The 18,984-nt window shown below is 51.0% G+C and overlaps 1 protein-coding gene across 1 annotated transcript in view; it reads right to left on the minus strand.

Annotated features, from left to right (window-relative positions):
* Nucleotides 1-227: 227 nt before the first annotated feature.
* Nucleotides 228-18,984, minus strand: part of gnat1 (guanine nucleotide binding protein (G protein), alpha transducing activity polypeptide 1) — an 81,521-nt gene continuing 62,764 nt past the window's right edge. Inside the window, exons 7-9 of the mRNA XM_086001980.1 lie at nt 17,319-17,472; nt 10,130-10,341; nt 228-1,207 (exon numbers count right to left, since the gene is read on the minus strand). Coding sequence (XP_085858106.1) covers nt 10,151-10,341; nt 17,319-17,472 — 345 coding nt within the window. The 3' untranslated portion in view covers nt 228-1,207; nt 10,130-10,150. The remainder of the gene's footprint in view (nt 1,208-10,129; nt 10,342-17,318; nt 17,473-18,984) is intronic.

The raw sequence follows: 18,984 nt of genomic DNA on the forward strand, positions 1-18,984 counted from the left end.
AATCGAATTACTTAGATTTTGTACAATAATTAAATAGAATCTAAAATCCATTGTGTGATTGAACATGTTGAATCTTATGAGAGATGTTCTTCACTGCCAGGTTAAGGTCAGTGTTTGTGTAAATTTCTATTCACAGACTATAAAACAAATAACCAGTATTCATACTGCCTTGGAAGCTGCCCAGACACAGGTGTCAATTCTCAGTTTGAATGATTATTCCACAGGTGTTAAGGTTTTTGCTGGTCTTTTATTCAGTTTACACAAAAGTGGGAGAATATTTTTTCAGCACTCATCTGGCAGCCATTTTACTCCAAACTACTCAACAGGCTGTTAATTTCTTGCAAGAGCACCCTCTACAGGTCTTATAGCTCACTACAGCATGGACTGAGCTGTGCATTTCCTGAAAGGATTCAGAGATGCGCACTCGTCTCTTGAGCTCACCGCACCACCAACTGAGCTGTTCGTGTTCTGTAGAGGAAACTCTACAGGCCATTAAAATTCACTCCACTGATGACTGGAGCTGGCCCTTTCCTGTAAGTGCTCCCTCTATAGGTGGCTTGATTCACTACAATATTGATTAAGCTGTACATCATCTAGACATACCCCCTCTATGGCTCTCACACTTCACTACCGTATTCATTGAAGGGTGTCTTTTCTATAATAGAGCCCCCTATAAGTCTCACAGCTCACTACTGTATGGATTGCATTATACTTACTGCATTACATTCGTATGGATTTAATAACATAACTCACCATAGCATGAACTAAGCTGAGTTGTGTATTTCATAAAAGAGCTCCCACTACAGATCTCTAGTTTGCTAGTGTTAATACACAGGGAAAACAGTGCTACAATTTATACCCAACGCAAACAATTGTGAAGTTGATAGACCGAGACAATTCTCCAATCCAATTAACATGGATTGTTCAGTTGATGGGTTCCGTTGTATCAATGTTATCGTAGGAAAGCAATTTTAGGTTAAAAGTACATCTTTGCCTTCAGCAGGATAATCAGCTGGGTTGATCAGATCATTACAGGAAAGTCAAACTGTCTTTTTGATGGAACCGTTTTTCCTATCCTCATCTAAATCACAGCTAATGTCAACGAACAGATTGGAATGTCTTCTGCAGACCAGGTTCAGGGCCTCCCTGGATTCAATCGCGGTGGGATGAAATTCATGGGTAGTTTTCTTACAGTAACGTAGAGCTCCTGGGGGAAAATATTTTTTTTTAAAGTCAATAAACCAATGTTATATTCACAGTTATTAACAATATGATGAGGGGAACTCTCTGACTAGGTGGGTAAATGGATCATTTAGTGTAGCACTAAACCATTAAAGATTACAGTAACAACTTGCATTTATAGAGCGCTTTTAACGTAGTAAAACGTCCCAAGGACGTTCACGGGAGCGATTATCAAATAAAATTTCACACCGAGCCACATAAGGAGATATTAGGACAGATGACCTAAAGTTTGGTCAAAGAGGTAGGTCTAGGGAGGGAATTCCAGAATTAGGGCCCAGCAGCTGAAGGCACGGCCACCAATGATGGAACGACGACAATCGTGGATGCGTAAGAGGCCAGAATTGTCAGAGCACAGAGATCTGGGAGGGTTGTCGGGCTGGAGGAGGTTACAGAGATAGGATGGGGCGAGGCCATGGAGGGATTTGAAGACGATGAGAATTTTTAAATTGAGGCGCTGTCGGACCGGGAGCCAATGTAGGTCAGTGAGCACAGGGGTGATGGGTGAACAGGACTTGGTGCGAGTTAGGACACGGGCAGCAGAGTTTTGGATAAGCTCAAGTTTATGGAAGGCTGGCCAGGAGAGAATTGGAATAGCCCAGTCTGGAGGTAACAACCTTCCAGAGTGGAGGAGGCACATCAAGAAAGATCGTTGCAGATTAATGAGCAGCAAGGCAGAATGGTGGGACACCATTTCAATCTCCTATTCCACAGAGTTTGTGATCTCAGACATTTTGGTGTGGCAGACAACACCCGGCCCAGCAGCTCCCTCATGGTGGGCAGGAAAAACTGACAGGGAAAGAAGACTTAGTGTAGGGAGCTGGCGAGGAGCCAGCGTATGGGGTTTTCTGGTTTGGAAATAGTCCCATTCAGGTGAGATCACTGACACATTTATCGCTAGCTGAACTAAACGGAGCAGAAGGTTCTGAAGCTGGCCAGTAAGCATCCATAATAAGACAGATTATACCATGTTAGGTCAGCCTCTTCGGGACTGCCTGGCAGTGCAGTGAATGGGAACTGCTGCCTTTGGATATTGGTGATACAATGGCCCGATTGAAAACTGCAGTGTTGACGATGGCTTGGTCTGCTGCATGTAGCAGTAATAAACTGGTCTGAGAATGTGGGCTGGAATAACTGATTCACGTTTCCTGAATCATGCTTTTACTCAGTATATCCTGTCTGTTGTCATGATGTTGCTAAATGTCCTTTTTACTGGTAATTGACGGCCATAAAGGCAAACACAGCAAACAGAATGACAATATAAAACTAAGATACAACCTTGGCTAATGCCAGAAAGGAAAAGTTCCATAAGGCTGAGTACATTAAACCGTAAACTCTAGAATCATGCGCACACTCTGGTAGTGGAATTAGAGAGTATTTCAGACGGAGAGAGCATCGCTGTGGAGAAGAGCAACTTGCTGTGTGTAGGGCCTGGTGGTGGAGGTGAGTGCCTTGCTCTATAGGCCCTGGGATGGAAGGTGAGCAGCCTGCTCTGTAGGCCTAGTGATTGAAGGAGAGAAGCCTGCTCTGTAGGCCCTGGGATTGAAGGAGAGAAGCCTGTTCTGTAGGCCCTGGGATTGAAGGAGAGCAGCCTGCTCTGTAGGCCTAGTGATTGAAGGAGAGAAGCCTGCTCTGTAGGCCCTGGGATTGAAGGACAGAAGCCTGCTCTGTAGGCCCTGGGATGGAAGGTGAGCAGCCTGCTCTGTAGGCCTAGTGATTGAAGGAGAGAAGCCTGCTCTGTAGGCACTGGGATGGAAGGTGAGCAGCCTGCTCTGTAGGCCCTGGGATGGAAGGTGAGCAGCCTGCTCTGTAGGCCTAGTGATTGAAGGAGAGAAGCCTGCTCTGTAGGCCCTGGGAATGAAGGTGAGCAGCCTGCTCTGTAGGCCCTGGGATTGAAGGACAGAAGCCTGCTCTGTAGGCCCTGGGATGGAAGGTGAGCAGCCTGCTCTGTAGGCCTAGTGATTGAAGGAGAGAAGCCTGCTCTGTAGGCCTAGGGATTGAAGGAGAGAAGCCTGCTCTGTAGGCCCTGGGATTGAAGGAGAGCAGCCTGCTCTGTAGGCCTAGGGATTGAAGGACAGAAGCCTGCTCTGTAGGCCCTGGGAATGAAGGTGAGCAGCCTGCTCTGTAGGCCTAGGGATGGAACGTGAGCAGCCTGCTCTGTAGGCCCTGGGAATGAAGGTGAGCAGCCTGCTCTGTAGGCCCTAAAGCTGGAGGACAGCACCCTTCTGTGTAAGGCTCAAGTCTGGAGGAAAGTACTGTGCCTGTAAGGCTGGAAACCTGTGTACAGTGGTAGGCCCCTAAGGCTGGAGGAAAATGTCTTCAAGATGGGGTGACCATACATCCCCGTTGTCCAGGGACTGTGTTCCCGGTTCAGGAAACTCGTCCCCAAATACGCACGTGTCAAATCAGGAGCTACGTGACCTCGAGCTGCCCTGCGGTCGGTTAATAAAGTGGGTGGGGCTGTGCGACGAGGCGGGTTCCGATTGGTGGGAGGGATGTCAATCTCCTGTATCCAACCAGTAGAAGGGATGGACTTAATGAGTGACTTTAATTTAGGCAGAGATCGCGCTCTATACACAGTATGCATGCTCCATCCCTCCACCCCCATCTCCCCCCGCCCGTCAAATCCCCGGAAAATCCTGCGAAATTCGGTTGAAGAGAAGTTGGTCCCGGAGCCAGAATGTCCGAGTAATGGGGGCCGCTGGTAACTGCACTATCGAGCGGCGGCTGGAACCGGGCCGTGTGGATGTCCCGGGAGCCAGATCAGAGCGCGCTCAGCGGCCTGCGATGGTGTGGGTGAGCATCGGGCTGTGAGGAGGGGGAGGAGCCGGTGATTGCTGCCAGATGATGTTGTGAACAGCGGCCACATTATTGCAGATTCAGTTTGCATCAAAATAACAAAAGATTTTTCCTCGCTACGCTGCGCATCGTACATTTTCCATCCTGGCTACTTTGCTGTGCTCCCACCCTGTGCGTCCCCGGATTCAGTTTAGAAAATATGGTCACCCTACTTCAAGAGATGTCTGAATGTAGATTTTAGAACACAATGGCCGTGAGTGTATTATATGGCTCTAATACTCTTGTGGGGATGACTATAAATCACTTGAGTTTTGCTTGTTTTGGTTCAGGAAATGTGGAGAGCATCCAATAATTGACTATCTAAATTAGTCTTACGGCTGAACAAGGAAAACATCCTGAGATGTTAGAGGAAGATAATGCAGGACACCAGTGAGGGACTGTGGCGAGACGGTGCAGGACACCAGTGAGGGACTGTGGAGAGACGGTGCAGGACACCAGTGAGGGACTGTGGAGAGACGGTGCAGGACACCAGTGAGGGACTGTGGCGAGACGGTGCAGGACACCAGTGAGGGACTGTGGAGACAGTGCAGGACACCAGTGAGGGACTGTGGAGAGACGGTGCAGGACACCAGTGAGGGACTGTGGGGAGACGGTGCAGGACACCAGTGAGGGACAGTGGGGAGACGGTGCAGGACACCAGTGAGGGACTGTGGAGACGGTGCAGGACACCAGTGAGGGACTGTGGAGACGGTGCAGGACACCAGTGAGGGACTGTGGGGAGACGGTGCAGGACACCAGTGAGGGACAGTGGGGAGACGGTGCAGGACACCAGTGAGGGACTGTGGGGAGACGGTGCAGGACACCAGTGAGGGACTGTGGAGACGGTGCAGGACACCAGTGAGGGACTGTGGAGACAGTGCAGGACACCAGTGAGGGACTGTGGCGAGACGGTGCAGGACACCAGTGAGGGACTGTGGCGAGACGGTGCAGGACACCAGTGAGGGACTGTGGAGACGGTGCAGGACACCAGTGAGGGACTGTGGGGAGACGGTGCAGGACACCAGTGAGGGACTGTGGGGAGACGGTGCAGGACACCAGTGAGGGACTGTGGGGAGACGGTGCAGGACACCAGTGAGGGACTGTGGAGAGACAGTGCAGGACACCAGTGAGGGACTGTGGCGAGACGGTGCAGGACACCAGTGAGGGACTGTGGAGACGGTGCAGGACACCAGTGAGGGACTGTGGGGAGACGGTGCAGGACACCAGTGAGGGACTGTGGGGAGACGGTGCAGGACACCAGTGAGGGACTGTGGAGACAGTGCAGGACACCAGTGAGGGACTGTGGAGAGACAGTGCAGGACACCAGTGAGGGACTGTGGAGACAGTGCAGGACACCAGTGAGGGACTGTGGCGAGACGGTGCAGGACACCAGTGAGGGACTGTGGAGAGACAGTGCAGGACACCAGTGAGGGACTGTGGAGAGACGGTGCAGGACACCAGTGAGGGACTGTGGAGACGGTGCAGGACACCAGTGAGGGACTGTGGCGAGACGGTGCAGGACACCAGTGAGGGACTGTGGAGAGACAGTGCAGGACACCAGTGAGGGACTGTGGCGAGACGGTGCAGGACACCAGTGAGGGACTGTGGCGAGACGGTGCAGGACACCAGTGAGGGACTGTGGGGAGACGGTGCAGGACACCAGTGAGGGACTGTGGGGAGACGGTGCAGGACACCAGTGAGGGACTGTGGGGAGACGGTGCAGGACACCAGTGAGGGACTGTGGGGAGACGGTGCAGGACACCAGTGAGGGACTGTGGAGAGACGGTGCAGGACACCAGTGAGGGACTGTGGGGAGACGGTGCAGGACACCAGTGAGGGACTGTGGGGAGACAGTGCAGGACACCAGTGAGGGACTGTGGAGAGACGGTGCAGGACACCAGTGAGGGACTGTGGGGAGACGGTGCAGGACACCAGTGAGGGACTGTGGGGAGACGGTGCAGGACACCAGTGAGGGACAGTGGGGAGACGGTGCAGGACACCAGTGAGGGACTGTGGAGAGACGGTGCAGGACACCAGTGAGGGACTGTGGAGAGACGGTGCAGGACACCAGTGAGGGACTGTGGGGAGACGGTGCAGGACACCAGTGAGGGACTGTGGGGAGACGGTGCAGGACACCAGTGAGGGACTGTGGAGAGACGGTGCAGGACACCAGTGAGGGACTGTGGGGAGACGGTGCAGGACACCAGTGAGGGACTGTGGGGAGACGGTGCAGGACACCAGTGAGGGACTGTGGGGAGACGGTGCAGGACACCAGTGAGGGACTGTGGAGAGACGGTGCAGGACACCAGTGAGGGACTGTGGAGACGGTGCAGGACGCCAGTGAGGGACTGTGGGGAGACGGTGCAGGACACCAGTGAGGGACTGTGGAGAGACGGTGCAGGACACCAGTGAGGGACTGTGGCGAGACGGTGCAGGACACCAGTGAGGGACTGTGGAGACGGTGCAGGACACCAGTGAGGGACTGTGGGGAGACGGTGCAGGACACCAGTGAGGGACTGTGGGGAGACGGTGCAGGACACCAGTGAGGGACTGTGGGGAGACGGTGCAGGACACCAGTGAGGGACTGTGGGGAGACGGTGCAGGACACCAGTGAGGGACTGTGGAGAGACGGTGCAGGACACCAGTGAGGGACTGTGGGGAGACGGTGCAGGACACCAGTGAGGGACTGTGGGGAGACAGTGCAGGACACCAGTGAGGGACTGTGGAGAGACGGTGCAGGACACCAGTGAGGGACTGTGGGGAGACGGTGCAGGACACCAGTGAGGGACTGTGGGGAGACGGTGCAGGACACCAGTGAGGGACAGTGGGGAGACGGTGCAGGACACCAGTGAGGGACTGTGGAGAGACGGTGCAGGACACCAGTGAGGGACTGTGGAGAGACGGTGCAGGACACCAGTGAGGGACTGTGGGGAGACGGTGCAGGACACCAGTGAGGGACTGTGGGGAGACGGTGCAGGACACCAGTGAGGGACTGTGGAGAGACAGTGCAGGACACCAGTGAGGGACTGTGGGGAGACGGTGCAGGACACCAGTGAGGGACTGTGGGGAGACGGTGCAGGACACCAGTGAGGGACTGTGGGGAGACGGTGCAGGACACCAGTGAGGGACTGTGGAGAGACAGTGCAGGACACCAGTGAGGGACTGTGGAGACGGTGCAGGACACCAGTGAGGGACTGTGGAGAGACGGTGCAGGACGCCAGTGAGGGACTGTGGGGAGACGGTGCAGGACGCCAGTGAGGGACTGTGGGGAGACGGTGCAGGACGCCAGTGAGGGACTGTGGGGAGACGGTGCAGGACACCAGTGAGGGACTGTGGGGAGACGGTGCAGGACGCCAGTGAGGGACTGTGGGGAGACGGTGCAGGACACCAGTGAGGGACTGTGGAGAGACGGTGCAGGACACCAGTGAGGGACTGTGGAGACAGTGCAGGACACCAGTGAGGGACTGTGGCGAGACGGTGCAGGACACCAGTGAGGGACTGTGGAGACGGTGCAGGACACCAGTGAGGGACTGTGGAGAGACGGTGCAGGACACCAGTGAGGGACTGTGGAGACAGTGCAGGACACCAGTGAGGGACTGTGGAGAGACGGTGCAGGACACCAGTGAGGGACTGTGGGGAGACGGTGCAGGACACCAGTGAGGGACTGTGGGGAGACGGTGCAGGACACCAGTGAGGGACTGTGGGGAGACGGTGCAGGACACCAGTGAGGGACTGTGGGGAGACGGTGCAGGACACCAGTGAGGGACTGTGGAGAGACGGTGCAGGACCCCAGTGAGGGACTGTGGAGAGACGGTGCAGGACACCAGTGAGGGACTGTGGCGAGACGGTGCAGGACACCAGTGAGGGACTGTGGAGAGAGAGTGCAGGACACCAGTGAGGGACTGTGGAGAGACAGTGCAGGACACCAGTGAGGGACTGTGGAGAGACGGTGCAGGACACCAGTGAGGGACTGTGGGGAGACGGTGCAGGACACCAGTGAGGGACTGTGGAGAGACGGTGCAGGACACCAGTGAGGGACTGTGGAGACAGTGCAGGACACCAGTGAGGGACTGTGGGGAGACGGTGCAGGACACCAGTGAGGGACTGTGGGGAGACGGTGCAGGACACCAGTGAGGGACTGTGGAGAGACAGTGCAGGACACCAGTGAGGGACTGTGGAGAGACGGTGCAGGACACCAGTGAGGGACTGTGGGGAGACGGTGCAGGACACCAGTGAGGGACTGTGGAGAGACGGTGCAGGACACCAGTGAGGGACTGTGGAGACGGTGCAGGACACCAGTGAGGGACTGTGGGGAGACGGTGCAGGACACCAGTGAGGGACTGTGGAGAGACAGTGCAGGACACCAGTGAGGGACTGTGGGGAGACGGTGCAGGACACCAGTGAGGGACTGTGGGGAGACGGTGCAGGACACCAGTGAGGGACTGTGGGGAGACGGTGCAGGACCCCAGTGAGGGACTGTGGAGAGACGGTGCAGGACACCAGTGAGGGACTGTGGAGAGACGGTGCAGGACACTAGTGAGGGACTGTGGGGAGACGGTGCAGGACACCAGTGAGGGACTGTGGGGAGACGGTGCAGGACACCAGTGAGGGACTGTGGAGAGACAGTGCAGGACACCAGTGAGGGACTGTGGGGAGACGGTGCAGGACCCCAGTGAGGGACTGTGGAGAGACAGTGCAGGACACCAGTGAGGGACTGTGGGGAGACGGTGCAGGACCCCAGTGAGGGACTGTGGGGAGACGGTGCAGGACCCCAGTGAGGGACTGTGGAGAGACGGTGCAGGACACCAGTGAGGGACTGTGGGGAGACGGTGCAGGACACCAGTGAGGGACTGTGGAGAGACAGTGCAGGACACCAGTGAGGGACTGTGGAGAGACGGTGCAGGACCCCAGTGAGGGACTGTGGGGAGACGGTGCAGGACACCAGTGAGGGACTGTGGAGACAGTGCAGGACACCAGTGAGGGACTGTGGAGAGACAGTGCAGGACACCAGTGAGGGACTGTGGAGACAGTGCAGGACACCAGTGAGGGACTGTGGGGAGACGGTGCAGGACACCAGTGAGGGACTGTGGAGACGGTGCAGGACACCAGTGAGGGACTGTGGAGAGACAGTGCAGGACACCAGTGAGGGACTGTGGAGAGACAGTGCAGGACACCAGTGAGGGACTGTGGAGACAGTGCAGGACACCAGTGAGGGACTGTGGAGACAGTGCAGGACACCAGTGAGGGACTGTGGGGAGACGGTGCAGGACACCAGTGAGGGACTGTGGAGAGACAGTGCAGGACACCAGTGAGGGACTGTGGAGAGACAGTGCAGGACACCAGTGAGGGACTGTGGAGAGACAGTGCAGGACACCATAAAAGGGTGGTGAGGAACTATGAAGTGTGCAGGGCACCAGAGAGAGAGAGGGAGGGGGACTGGCTGCGACAGGGCCTGTGGAGAAATAGTGACCTGGAGAAGGATATGCCACCCAGTAATCTGTGGGGTGCATCCACTGATGAGGCAGTTGGCCTGTCCTAGTGGGGCATGGAAGTGGCGCTATTCCCGATCTGTCACTGCTTCCCACTTTGCCCCTGTCTTGTACCCAAATCCTGATCTGCCGACTCCTGCCTTAGTCTCCCAATCTGTTGGCTCCTTCTCCACCCCCACAGCCTCCCCATGCAACAACACAACTAACAGAGGAAGACGGGATGCAAGTGTTATACAAGCAAACAGGAGAGAGAGGGCGAGAAAAGCAGAAGTAAGGGAACAGAGTGAGCCGGTGATGTGGGCTTTGCAGGTAGGTGGTTTTTTTTTTGCAGCCAGTTGGGCAGGAGGCTATGAGAATGTTTTGGTGGGGCCCAGCCCAAAAAGCTTGAAAACCAATTGAATAAAGTATTAAGAGTGAAATATGGCAGCGGTGGAGATGATAGATTGCCAATGCGATGAAATAATTTCAAGCAGTGTTTTTGTTCTGTGAGTTTCTGAGCTGCACTGTTCCCATTGCCCTTATTGCTCTGACCAGGGTTTTATATATTCAGATATGGACCATACCTTGGAGTGTTAGGAATGGGTTTAGAAAAGACCGCAGTCTTTCAGGTTCTCCTTGATGATGATGTCTGTCACTGCATCGAACACGAACTTGACGTTCTCTGTGTCTGTGGCACAGGTCATGTGTGAGTAGATCTCCTTCACATCTTTCTTCATGTTTAATTCCAGGAACTGGGATTTAATGTATGCTCCAGCATCTTCCAGTGAGTTGTTTCCTGTAAAGGGTGGATAAGGACATAATGTCATTGAGCTTTGAAAATTGCTCTGGTGTGTTTTTGAGGTGGGATCATCACTGTCCATGTCTGAGATCAATTAGTCTGACTTGTGGGTTGAATGCCCAGAAATTTCTAAAATGTACCCCACACCAATGTTCCCGATGAGCTGCACGGCTACGCAGTCATCTGCAAGGTCCCGCGCAGTCCGCTCACCAGCTTTTACAGTGTAGATACCGCGCATGCGCAAACATTTGAATGGGCCACACGTTGGGGGAGGCAGGCCGCGCAGGAGGCAGTGCAGCTTAACGGGGAACTTTGCCCCACATGCCAGAGTCTGATATTTAAAACACACGTGCTCTCTTCCACTTACCTGTGTTTTATGATAGGGGTGTGTTTGTCGCTATGGGTTTCTATTGATTTCTATTGGCAACAGAGCAAACATCACGCTCAACGTATGGTCCTGCCCCACCCCGATCCCGTCTCGCTCACTCCTATCTTGTCTCACTCCGGCCCAATGCTGCCTGATTCCGATCTTGTCTCAGTGCAGTGCTGAGGGAGTGCTGCACTGTCGGAGGTGCCGTCTTTCGGATGAGACGTTAAACCGAGGCCCCGTCTGCCCTCTCGGGTGGACGGAAAAGATCCCATGGCACTATTTCGAAGAAGAGCAGGGGAGTTATCCCTGGTGTCCTGGCCAATATTTATTCCTCAATCGACACCATTAAAACAAATTATTCAGTCATTTTCACATTGCTGCTTGTGGGAGCTTGCTGTGCGCAAATTGGTTGCGGTGTTTCCTTCATTACAACAGTGACACACTTCAAAAAGTACTTCATTGGCTGTAAAGTGCTTTGGGACATCCGGTGGTCATGAAAGGCGCTACTTAAATGCAAGTCTGTCTTTCATACCTATCTTGATCCTGCCCAATGCCTATCCTGATCCTATTTTATCTGAACTGTCCACACCAAGAAGGTTCTGATTTCAGTCATTAATCTGTGCGGCGTTAACTGGTCTCTACTTGGGTGGTGAAAGGGGGTACTGCAACTGGACTCAGCACTCCTGAGTTAGGGAGGGGGAATTAGCCAGGGCTTCAGCTCCTGACTGTTATCCCACAACCCATGCTAGAAAGTGGATGTAGGGTGAGAACTTGGTTGTGATGCTGCCCATGATCAAATACCCTGGGGGGCACTCAATGCCAAGGCTTACGCATAAACTTCGAGCGAAAGACATGAGATGTTAAACCGAGGCCCCGTCTGCCCCCTCAGGTGGATATAAAAGATCCCCTGGCACTGGACAGGGCTTGATGGACGGCGCAGACACGATGGGCCGAAGGGCCTCTTTCTGTGCTGTATAACTCTATGACTCTAAGAGCAGGGGAGTTTACCCCGGTGTCCTGGGCCAATATGTATCCCTCAACCAACATCAGATTAAACAAAAAATCATCTGGTCATTAGCACATTGCTGTTTGTGGGAGCTTGCTGTGTGTAAATTGGCTGCCGCAGTTCCTACATTACAACAGTGACTACACTTCAAAAAGTACTGTCATTGGCTGTAATGAGCTTTGGGACGTCCTGAGGTCGTGAAAGGCGCTATAGAAATGCAAACACTGTGCCCCAGCAGGTCGACACTTTCAGGGGAGAGGAAGGGGGCGGGGGGGAAAAGCAAAGTAAATGGGAATTTTTAAAAACTGATAAAGGATTCTTGCTCACAAAATGCCTTGGTTCACGGTTCAGGGTGTCTTGGATAGCCAGTGTTTACACACAGCACATTATCACGGATTACTGTCAGCCGCAGTGTAAGTTTTATTGAACCTCATATTATTGAAACAAATATTGGGACAGCAGCTGCCGGATCAGCTCTTGTGTTGGGGGAGGGGTGTAACGTGTCCCTGTTTTGTGAATGTGCTTGAGGGCAAGTTCTAATCATCAGCTACAGAGTACAGCATGTTCCACTTCCCCTTGCCCTCATTTCTAGAAGTGTACAAAACTGGTGATTTAAAGTAATAATGTAGAGTGAGCGAGAAATACGGCAAGAGGCAAGTTGAGGAATGGCCAAGCAAGCAGAGAGAGAGAGAGATGACTACAGAGATGGAGCGAGAGAACTAGAGAGAGGCAGAAAGACATACATTCAGGCAGAGAGAGCAACAGATACAAAAAGAAAATCAGTGCAGGATTGTTGGATTCCTATATTCAGTTTGGTTTTGTGTTCTTACATTAAAACTTAACGACTAACATTGAATTAGTATATTTGTCTGTGCAGAAATATCAAAAATATGATTATATAATCAATAATTCTATTGACCAGAGAGTGTTAATTTCTCAAGGTACAAAAAACAATTAAAAATGCTATTGGAATGCTGGCCTTTATCTCCAGGGGGCTGGAATACAGAGGGGGGGGGGAAGTTATGTTACAGGTATATGAAGCTTTGGTTAGACCCCATCGGGAGTATTGCGGTCAGTTCTGGGCACCACACCTCCGGAAGGATATATTGACCTCTGAGGGGGAGCAGCGCAGATTCACCAGAATGATACCGAGGCTAAAAGGGTTAGATTATGAGGACATGTTGCACAGACTAGGCTTGCATTCCCTCGAGTATAACAGATTAAGGGGTGATCTAATCGAGGTGCTTAAGATGATTAAAAGATTTGCTAGGATAAAACATAGAAACATAGAAGATAGGAGCAGGAGTAGGCCATTCGGCCCTTCGAGCCTGCTCCGCCATTCAACGAGATCATGGCTGATCATCCAAACCCTAGCACCCAGTCCCTACACCGACAGCCATCCCACCCAAGCCCTATCCCCGTAACCCCACGTATTTAATCCCCCCTAACACTAAGGGTCAATTTTTATCATGGCCAATCAACCTAACCCGCACATCTTTGGACTTGATAGAGAGAAACTATTTCCTTTGGTGGGGGAAGTCCAGCACAAGGGGGCATAACCTTAAAATTAGAGCTAGGCCGTTCAGAGGTGATGTCAGGAAGCACTTCTTCACACAACGGGTGGCGGAAAACTGGAACTCTCTCCCCCGTCCCTTACCCCCCAAAGAAGCTGTTGAGGCTAGGTCACTTGAAAATTTCAAAACTGAGATTGATAGATTTTTGTTAGGCAAGAATATTCAGGGTTACGGAACCAAGGCGGGTAGATGGAGTTAAGATACTGGTCAGCAAAGATCTACTTGAATGGAGGAACAGGCTGGAGGGGCTGAATGGCCTCCTCCTGTTCCTATATGTTCCTCTCCAGTGCAGGTTTAAGTTTCATCACATGGCCCTTTTTACAAAATATGTTCAGGGAAGTCACCAAGCATGACAGGAAGCAGGATGTGAGTTAATGCTATCAGCAGTCCTATCATTAACCATGGGCCTCCTAATGATCATTACCTGTATGAGTACAAGTTGTGTGAATCCAGCTCAATCGCACAACTGGACTCAGCAACTGACTCAGGCCAATTCATCTGATTTTTTAAAATTTGTTTATGGGATGTGGGCGTCGCTGGCAAGGCCAGCATTTATTGCCCATCCCTAATAGCCCTCGAGAAGGTGGTGGTGAGCCGCCTCCTTGAACCGCTGCAGTCCGTGTGCTGAAGGTGCTCCCACGGTGCTGTCAGGGAAGGAGTTCCAGGATTCTGAACCAGTGACGATAAAGGAACGGCCGATATACTTCTAAGTCAGGATGGTGTGTGACTTGGAGGGGGACTTGGAGGTGGTGGTGTTCCCATGCGCCTGCTGCCCTTGTCCTTCTAGGTGGAAGAGGTCGCGGGTTTGGGAGGCGCTGCCGACAGAAGTTGACTTTTAACGCAAAGAAGTACTTAACAAGACGGAAAGAAAATCAGAAGAACAGCTGTTAAATATAATCAGGTTTCTTTGTAACTCTTTTGTTTCTGAAAAAGTTAAGAGTTCCAGTTAAATAATGATGGAGAACCCGCTGTCCTACTGTGTATTCACAGACTGAGATAAATCCTGGCTTCACTGACCTGCTGCGGTCTTGTTAGTTCAGAGGTTGGCAAGACGCGGAGTGACGGGGGGGGGGGGGGGGGAGGTAAGTGCTTCGTTCAGGCTGGCAATGAAACTGGCAGTTGACTGGCAGCCGGTCACATGTTGAGAGCATCGCAGTGATTCCTCAACTAAATTTGGGTTAGGCCACACGTGGAGTACTGTGCACAGTCCTGGTCTCCATATCGTAAAAAGGATATAGAGGCACTGGAGAAGGTGCAGAGAAGATTCACTGGCATGATATCAGAACTGAGAGGTTTATACCTATCAGGAAAGATTGAACAGGCTGTGGGGCTCTTTTGTCCAGCAAAAGAGAAGACCGAGGGGTGACCTTGACCTGATAGAGGTCTTCAAGATTATGAAGGGTTTGATAGGGTAGACGTAGAGAAGATGTTTCCACTTGTGGGGGAGACCAGAACTAGGGGCCATAAATATAAGATAGTCACTAATAAATCTAATAGGGAATTCAGGAGAAACATCTTTACCTAGAAAGTGGTTAGAATGTGGAACTCGCTACCACAGGGAGTAGTTGAGGCGAGTAGCATAGATATGTTTAAGGGGAAGCTGGATAAACACATGAGGGAGAAGGGAATAGAAGGATATGTTGATGGGGTTAGATGAAGGAAGGTGGGAGGAGGCTTGTGTTGATCATAAACATCGGCATAGACCTGTTGGGCCGAATGGCCTGTTTCTGTGCTGTAAATATTTTGTAATTTGAATGGCCAGGGTCCAGTTGGTCAGAGTGCTGTTTATGTTCAAGTGAAGGTTTGGAATGGAAACGTGTATATGTGTGAGGGGGAGGAGAAGTGGCGACTGACCTCTGCTAACTGCCCAGAAAAGCTTGTAGAGACATGTCAATAGGCTTTCAGATGATTATATGCAGCTAATTATTAGCTGCAGGAACTCGAGATTTTGTATTACAGGAAACTTTCGATTTACCGACACCTAAATAACCGGAAATCTCGGTTAACCGGCAAAATTCAGGAGTAGGTTCAGGTAAGTTTTATTGCTTGCCTTCCTCCATCTGTTGCTGTGCAAGGGTGTGGCTGCAGCTGTTGCTAAGCTAGAGAGACGCTTGGAACTTGTGGCCATTGTTCTGAACTTGTTGCTTTATACGGAGCTCTCAGCTCCGTATCTTTTACTATAGCGTTCGGTTATCCGGAATTTTTGATGAACCGGCACCACGTCGGTCCCGTCCGTGCTGGATTTAAAAAAAAGTTTCCTGTACACTGTAAATAGGTCAGGGGTGCGCAGGTGTAATTCACTCCCCATTTTAAAGCAAGACACGCTGTTTTTATCTTTATATAATATTGGATTTGATATCATGCATAGTTAAATAGCAAAGCTTACAGAAACTTGGTCAGAGCATTGATGCACCTCTGCAGTACAGGCTGGAGAGCTGGGAGACACAATACTGAGATGCTACAACATCACTAGCAGGAAGGAGTAGTCACAGCATGTTTACATAGGTCATTTCTGGTGTTTTTGTAATGTAGGAAATGCAGCAGCCAATTTGCGCACAGCAAGTTCCCACAAACAGCAATGTGTGCGATAATGATCAGATAAACTGTTTTAGTGATGTTGGTTGAGGGATAAATATTGGCCAGGACAACTGCACAAACTCCCCTGCTCCTCTTCGAAACAGTGCCACGGGATCTTTTACGTCCACCTGAGAGGGCAGACGGGGCCTCGGTTTAACATCTCATCCAAAAGATGGCACCTCTGACAGTGCAGCACTCCCTCAATACTGCACTGGAGTGCCAGCCTAGATTTTGTGCTCAAGTCTCTGGAGCGGGACTTGAACCCACAACCTTCTGACTCAGAGGCGAGGGTGCTGCCAACTGAGCCACAACTGACACTTAACACTTAAGGAAAGACGTTTCTGTAGACAGGAAATGTGCGCAGACGAAGATATTTTATATATTATAGCTATGCACAAATGTTTGTCTGTTTTGTGGGCAGGCTGATGTAATGATACGAGTTTGAGTATGAAAACTTCGAGACAGTCCCTTAACATTAAGTGCTGTGTCAATGTTACAATTGAGCAACCAGTTAAATGCAGACTGGAGTTCGTAAATTTGCAAGTTGGAGTTTATAAGCTTTTTTTATTCATTCACGGGATGTGGGCGTCGCTGTCAAGGCCAGCATTTATTGCCTATCCCTAATTGCCCTCGAGAAGGTGGTGGTGAGCCGCCTTCTTGAACCGCTGCAGTCCATGTATTGTTTTTCATCACGGTTGTGTACAATTGAATGGCTTGCTAGGCCATTTCAGAGGGCAGTTAAGCGTCAACCACATTGCTGTGGGTCTGGAGTCACATATAGGCCAGACCAGGTAAGGGCGGCAGATTTCCTTCCCTAAAGGACATTAGTGAACCAGATGGGTTTTTACGACAATCGGATAGTTTCATGGTCACCATTACTGATACTAGCTTTTTATTCCCGATTTGTTTCGTTAACTGAATTTAAATTCCCCATTGAATTGGATTTGAACTCATGTCTCTGGATCATTAGTCCAGTAACATAACCACTATGCTACCGTGCATTGATCTGCTATGTGAGGGCAGCACAGTGGCATAGTGGTTAGCACTGTTGCCTCACAGCGCCAGGGACCCGGGTTCGAATCCGGCCTCGGGCGACTGTCTGTGTGGAGTTTGCACATTCTCCCCGTGTTTGCGTGGGTTTCCTCCGGGTGCTCCAGTTTCCTCCCACAGTCTAAAGATGTGCGGGTTAGGTTGATTGGCTATGATAAATTGACCCTTAGTGTTAGGGGGATTAAATACTTGGGGTTACGGGGATCAGGTGGGATATGTGTCGGTGCAGGCTCGATGGGCCGAAATGGTCTCTATCTGCACTGTGGGGTTTCTGTGATTCTGTCTGTGTGTGTATAGCTGTTAATGAACCTGGTTGTATTTCCTTTATTATTCACTTAATGGGAACCCTGTGAAAAATACAATGCAACACAGGGAGAACAATGAACTTTGGACCGACCGTCATAGTCTGGGAAACAGATGCTCAGATGGGTCTTCTTGATCTTTTCCTGGAACACATCCTTCTTGTTGAGGAAGAGGACGATGGAGGTTGCAATGAAGTAGCGATGGTTACAGATACTGTTGAAGAGATGCAGACTCTCGTGCATGCGGTTCTGTAATTGAGCGAGAGCAATCGATAAATTAGAAAAGAAATCGCATGAATTTTGAATGAATGCATCCCCACCCAACCGTTGGGAGTTAGTGGTTATAATAATCAACACTTATTTTAGATTTTGGTCCTCCCCACTGCCACCAAAGCGTTTCACCCACAGACATCGCCCCTCAGCAACCAGAGGAGCTGATGAGATTCTCACAAACGTACCTATTTCTAGAAGCTATTTCCTTTGGTGGGAGAATCCAGAACAAGGGGGCTTAAAATCTGAGCTAGACCATTTAGGACTGAAATCAGGGAGCATGTTTTCACACAAAGGGGAGTGGAAATCTGAAACTCGCTCCCCCAAAAGGCTGTGGATGCGGGGTCAACTGAGATTTTTAAGACTGAGGTCGATAGATTTTTGTTAGGTAAGGATATAAAAGGATATGGGATTGAGGTACAGATGGTCCATGATCTAATTGATTGGCGGAACAGGCACGAGGGGCTGAATGGCCTACACTTTTTCCTATTTATACATATTCCTTCTGTTAGACTGCACTTAATATTAGGACTGATAAGTTCCTCTGTACCTACAAGGATAATTTCTTATGGTTTATTTTAAATATATTAACATTTTCACCTTTGGTTTTCATCCTTTCTCTTCTTGGCTGCCTGATGCTTACTGGGTCTGATAGCTATTTCTTATGTGTGAACCTAGACGGTCAGTGCCTGGAGAATTTTAGCTATGAGCAAAGATTGGATAGGCTGGGGTTGTTTTCTTTGGAACAGAGGAGGCTGAGGGGAGACTTAATTGAGGTGTATAAAATTATGAGGGGCCTAGATAGAGTGGATAGGAACGACCTATTTCCCTTAGCAGAGAGGTCCATAACCAGGGGGCATAGATTTAAAGTAATTGGTAGAAGGATTAGCGGGGATTTGAGGAGCACTTTTTCACCCAGAGGGTGGTGGGGGTCTGGAACTCACTGCCTGAAAGGGTGATGGAGGCAGGGACCCTCATCACATTAAAAAAGTACTTGGATATGCACTTGAAGTGCCGTAACCTACAAGGCTACGGACCAAGAGCTGGAAAGTGGGATTAGGTTGGATAGCTCTTTCTCAGCCGGCACAGACATGATGGGCCAAATGGCCTCCTCCTATGCCGTTCTGTGATTCTCTGTGTCAGGAGGACAGTCAGCCATAAGGAGCCTGAATCCCTCCTCGCCTATAGTCCATACATGCACATTTTCTAACAGTAGTTATTGGAGAGGGATTAGGAATGGGGACTAAGGACTATTTTCTCTTCCCTAGCTCAGTTGTAGCCCCCACCCCCCGCCACACAACCAGCATCCTAGCTAACTCAGACCAGGGATTGAACCTGGCTTTCCTGTTCCGTACTGCTCAGTTTCACACTGGATTAAATATACACTTGACTAATGACACCATTCCCACAGCGGCACAAGTAATAGATGTAACAATTGAGGGAGGAGGAGTGGGTTATTGAGGATAATTCCCTCATGAGGTTGAAGTCACA

This window comes from Somniosus microcephalus, chromosome 11 (assembly GCF_052327205.1).
Source record: "Somniosus microcephalus isolate GS21.2 chromosome 11, FLI_Smic_1.0, whole genome shotgun sequence".
Taxonomy (NCBI): domain Eukaryota; kingdom Metazoa; phylum Chordata; class Chondrichthyes; order Squaliformes; family Somniosidae; genus Somniosus; species Somniosus microcephalus.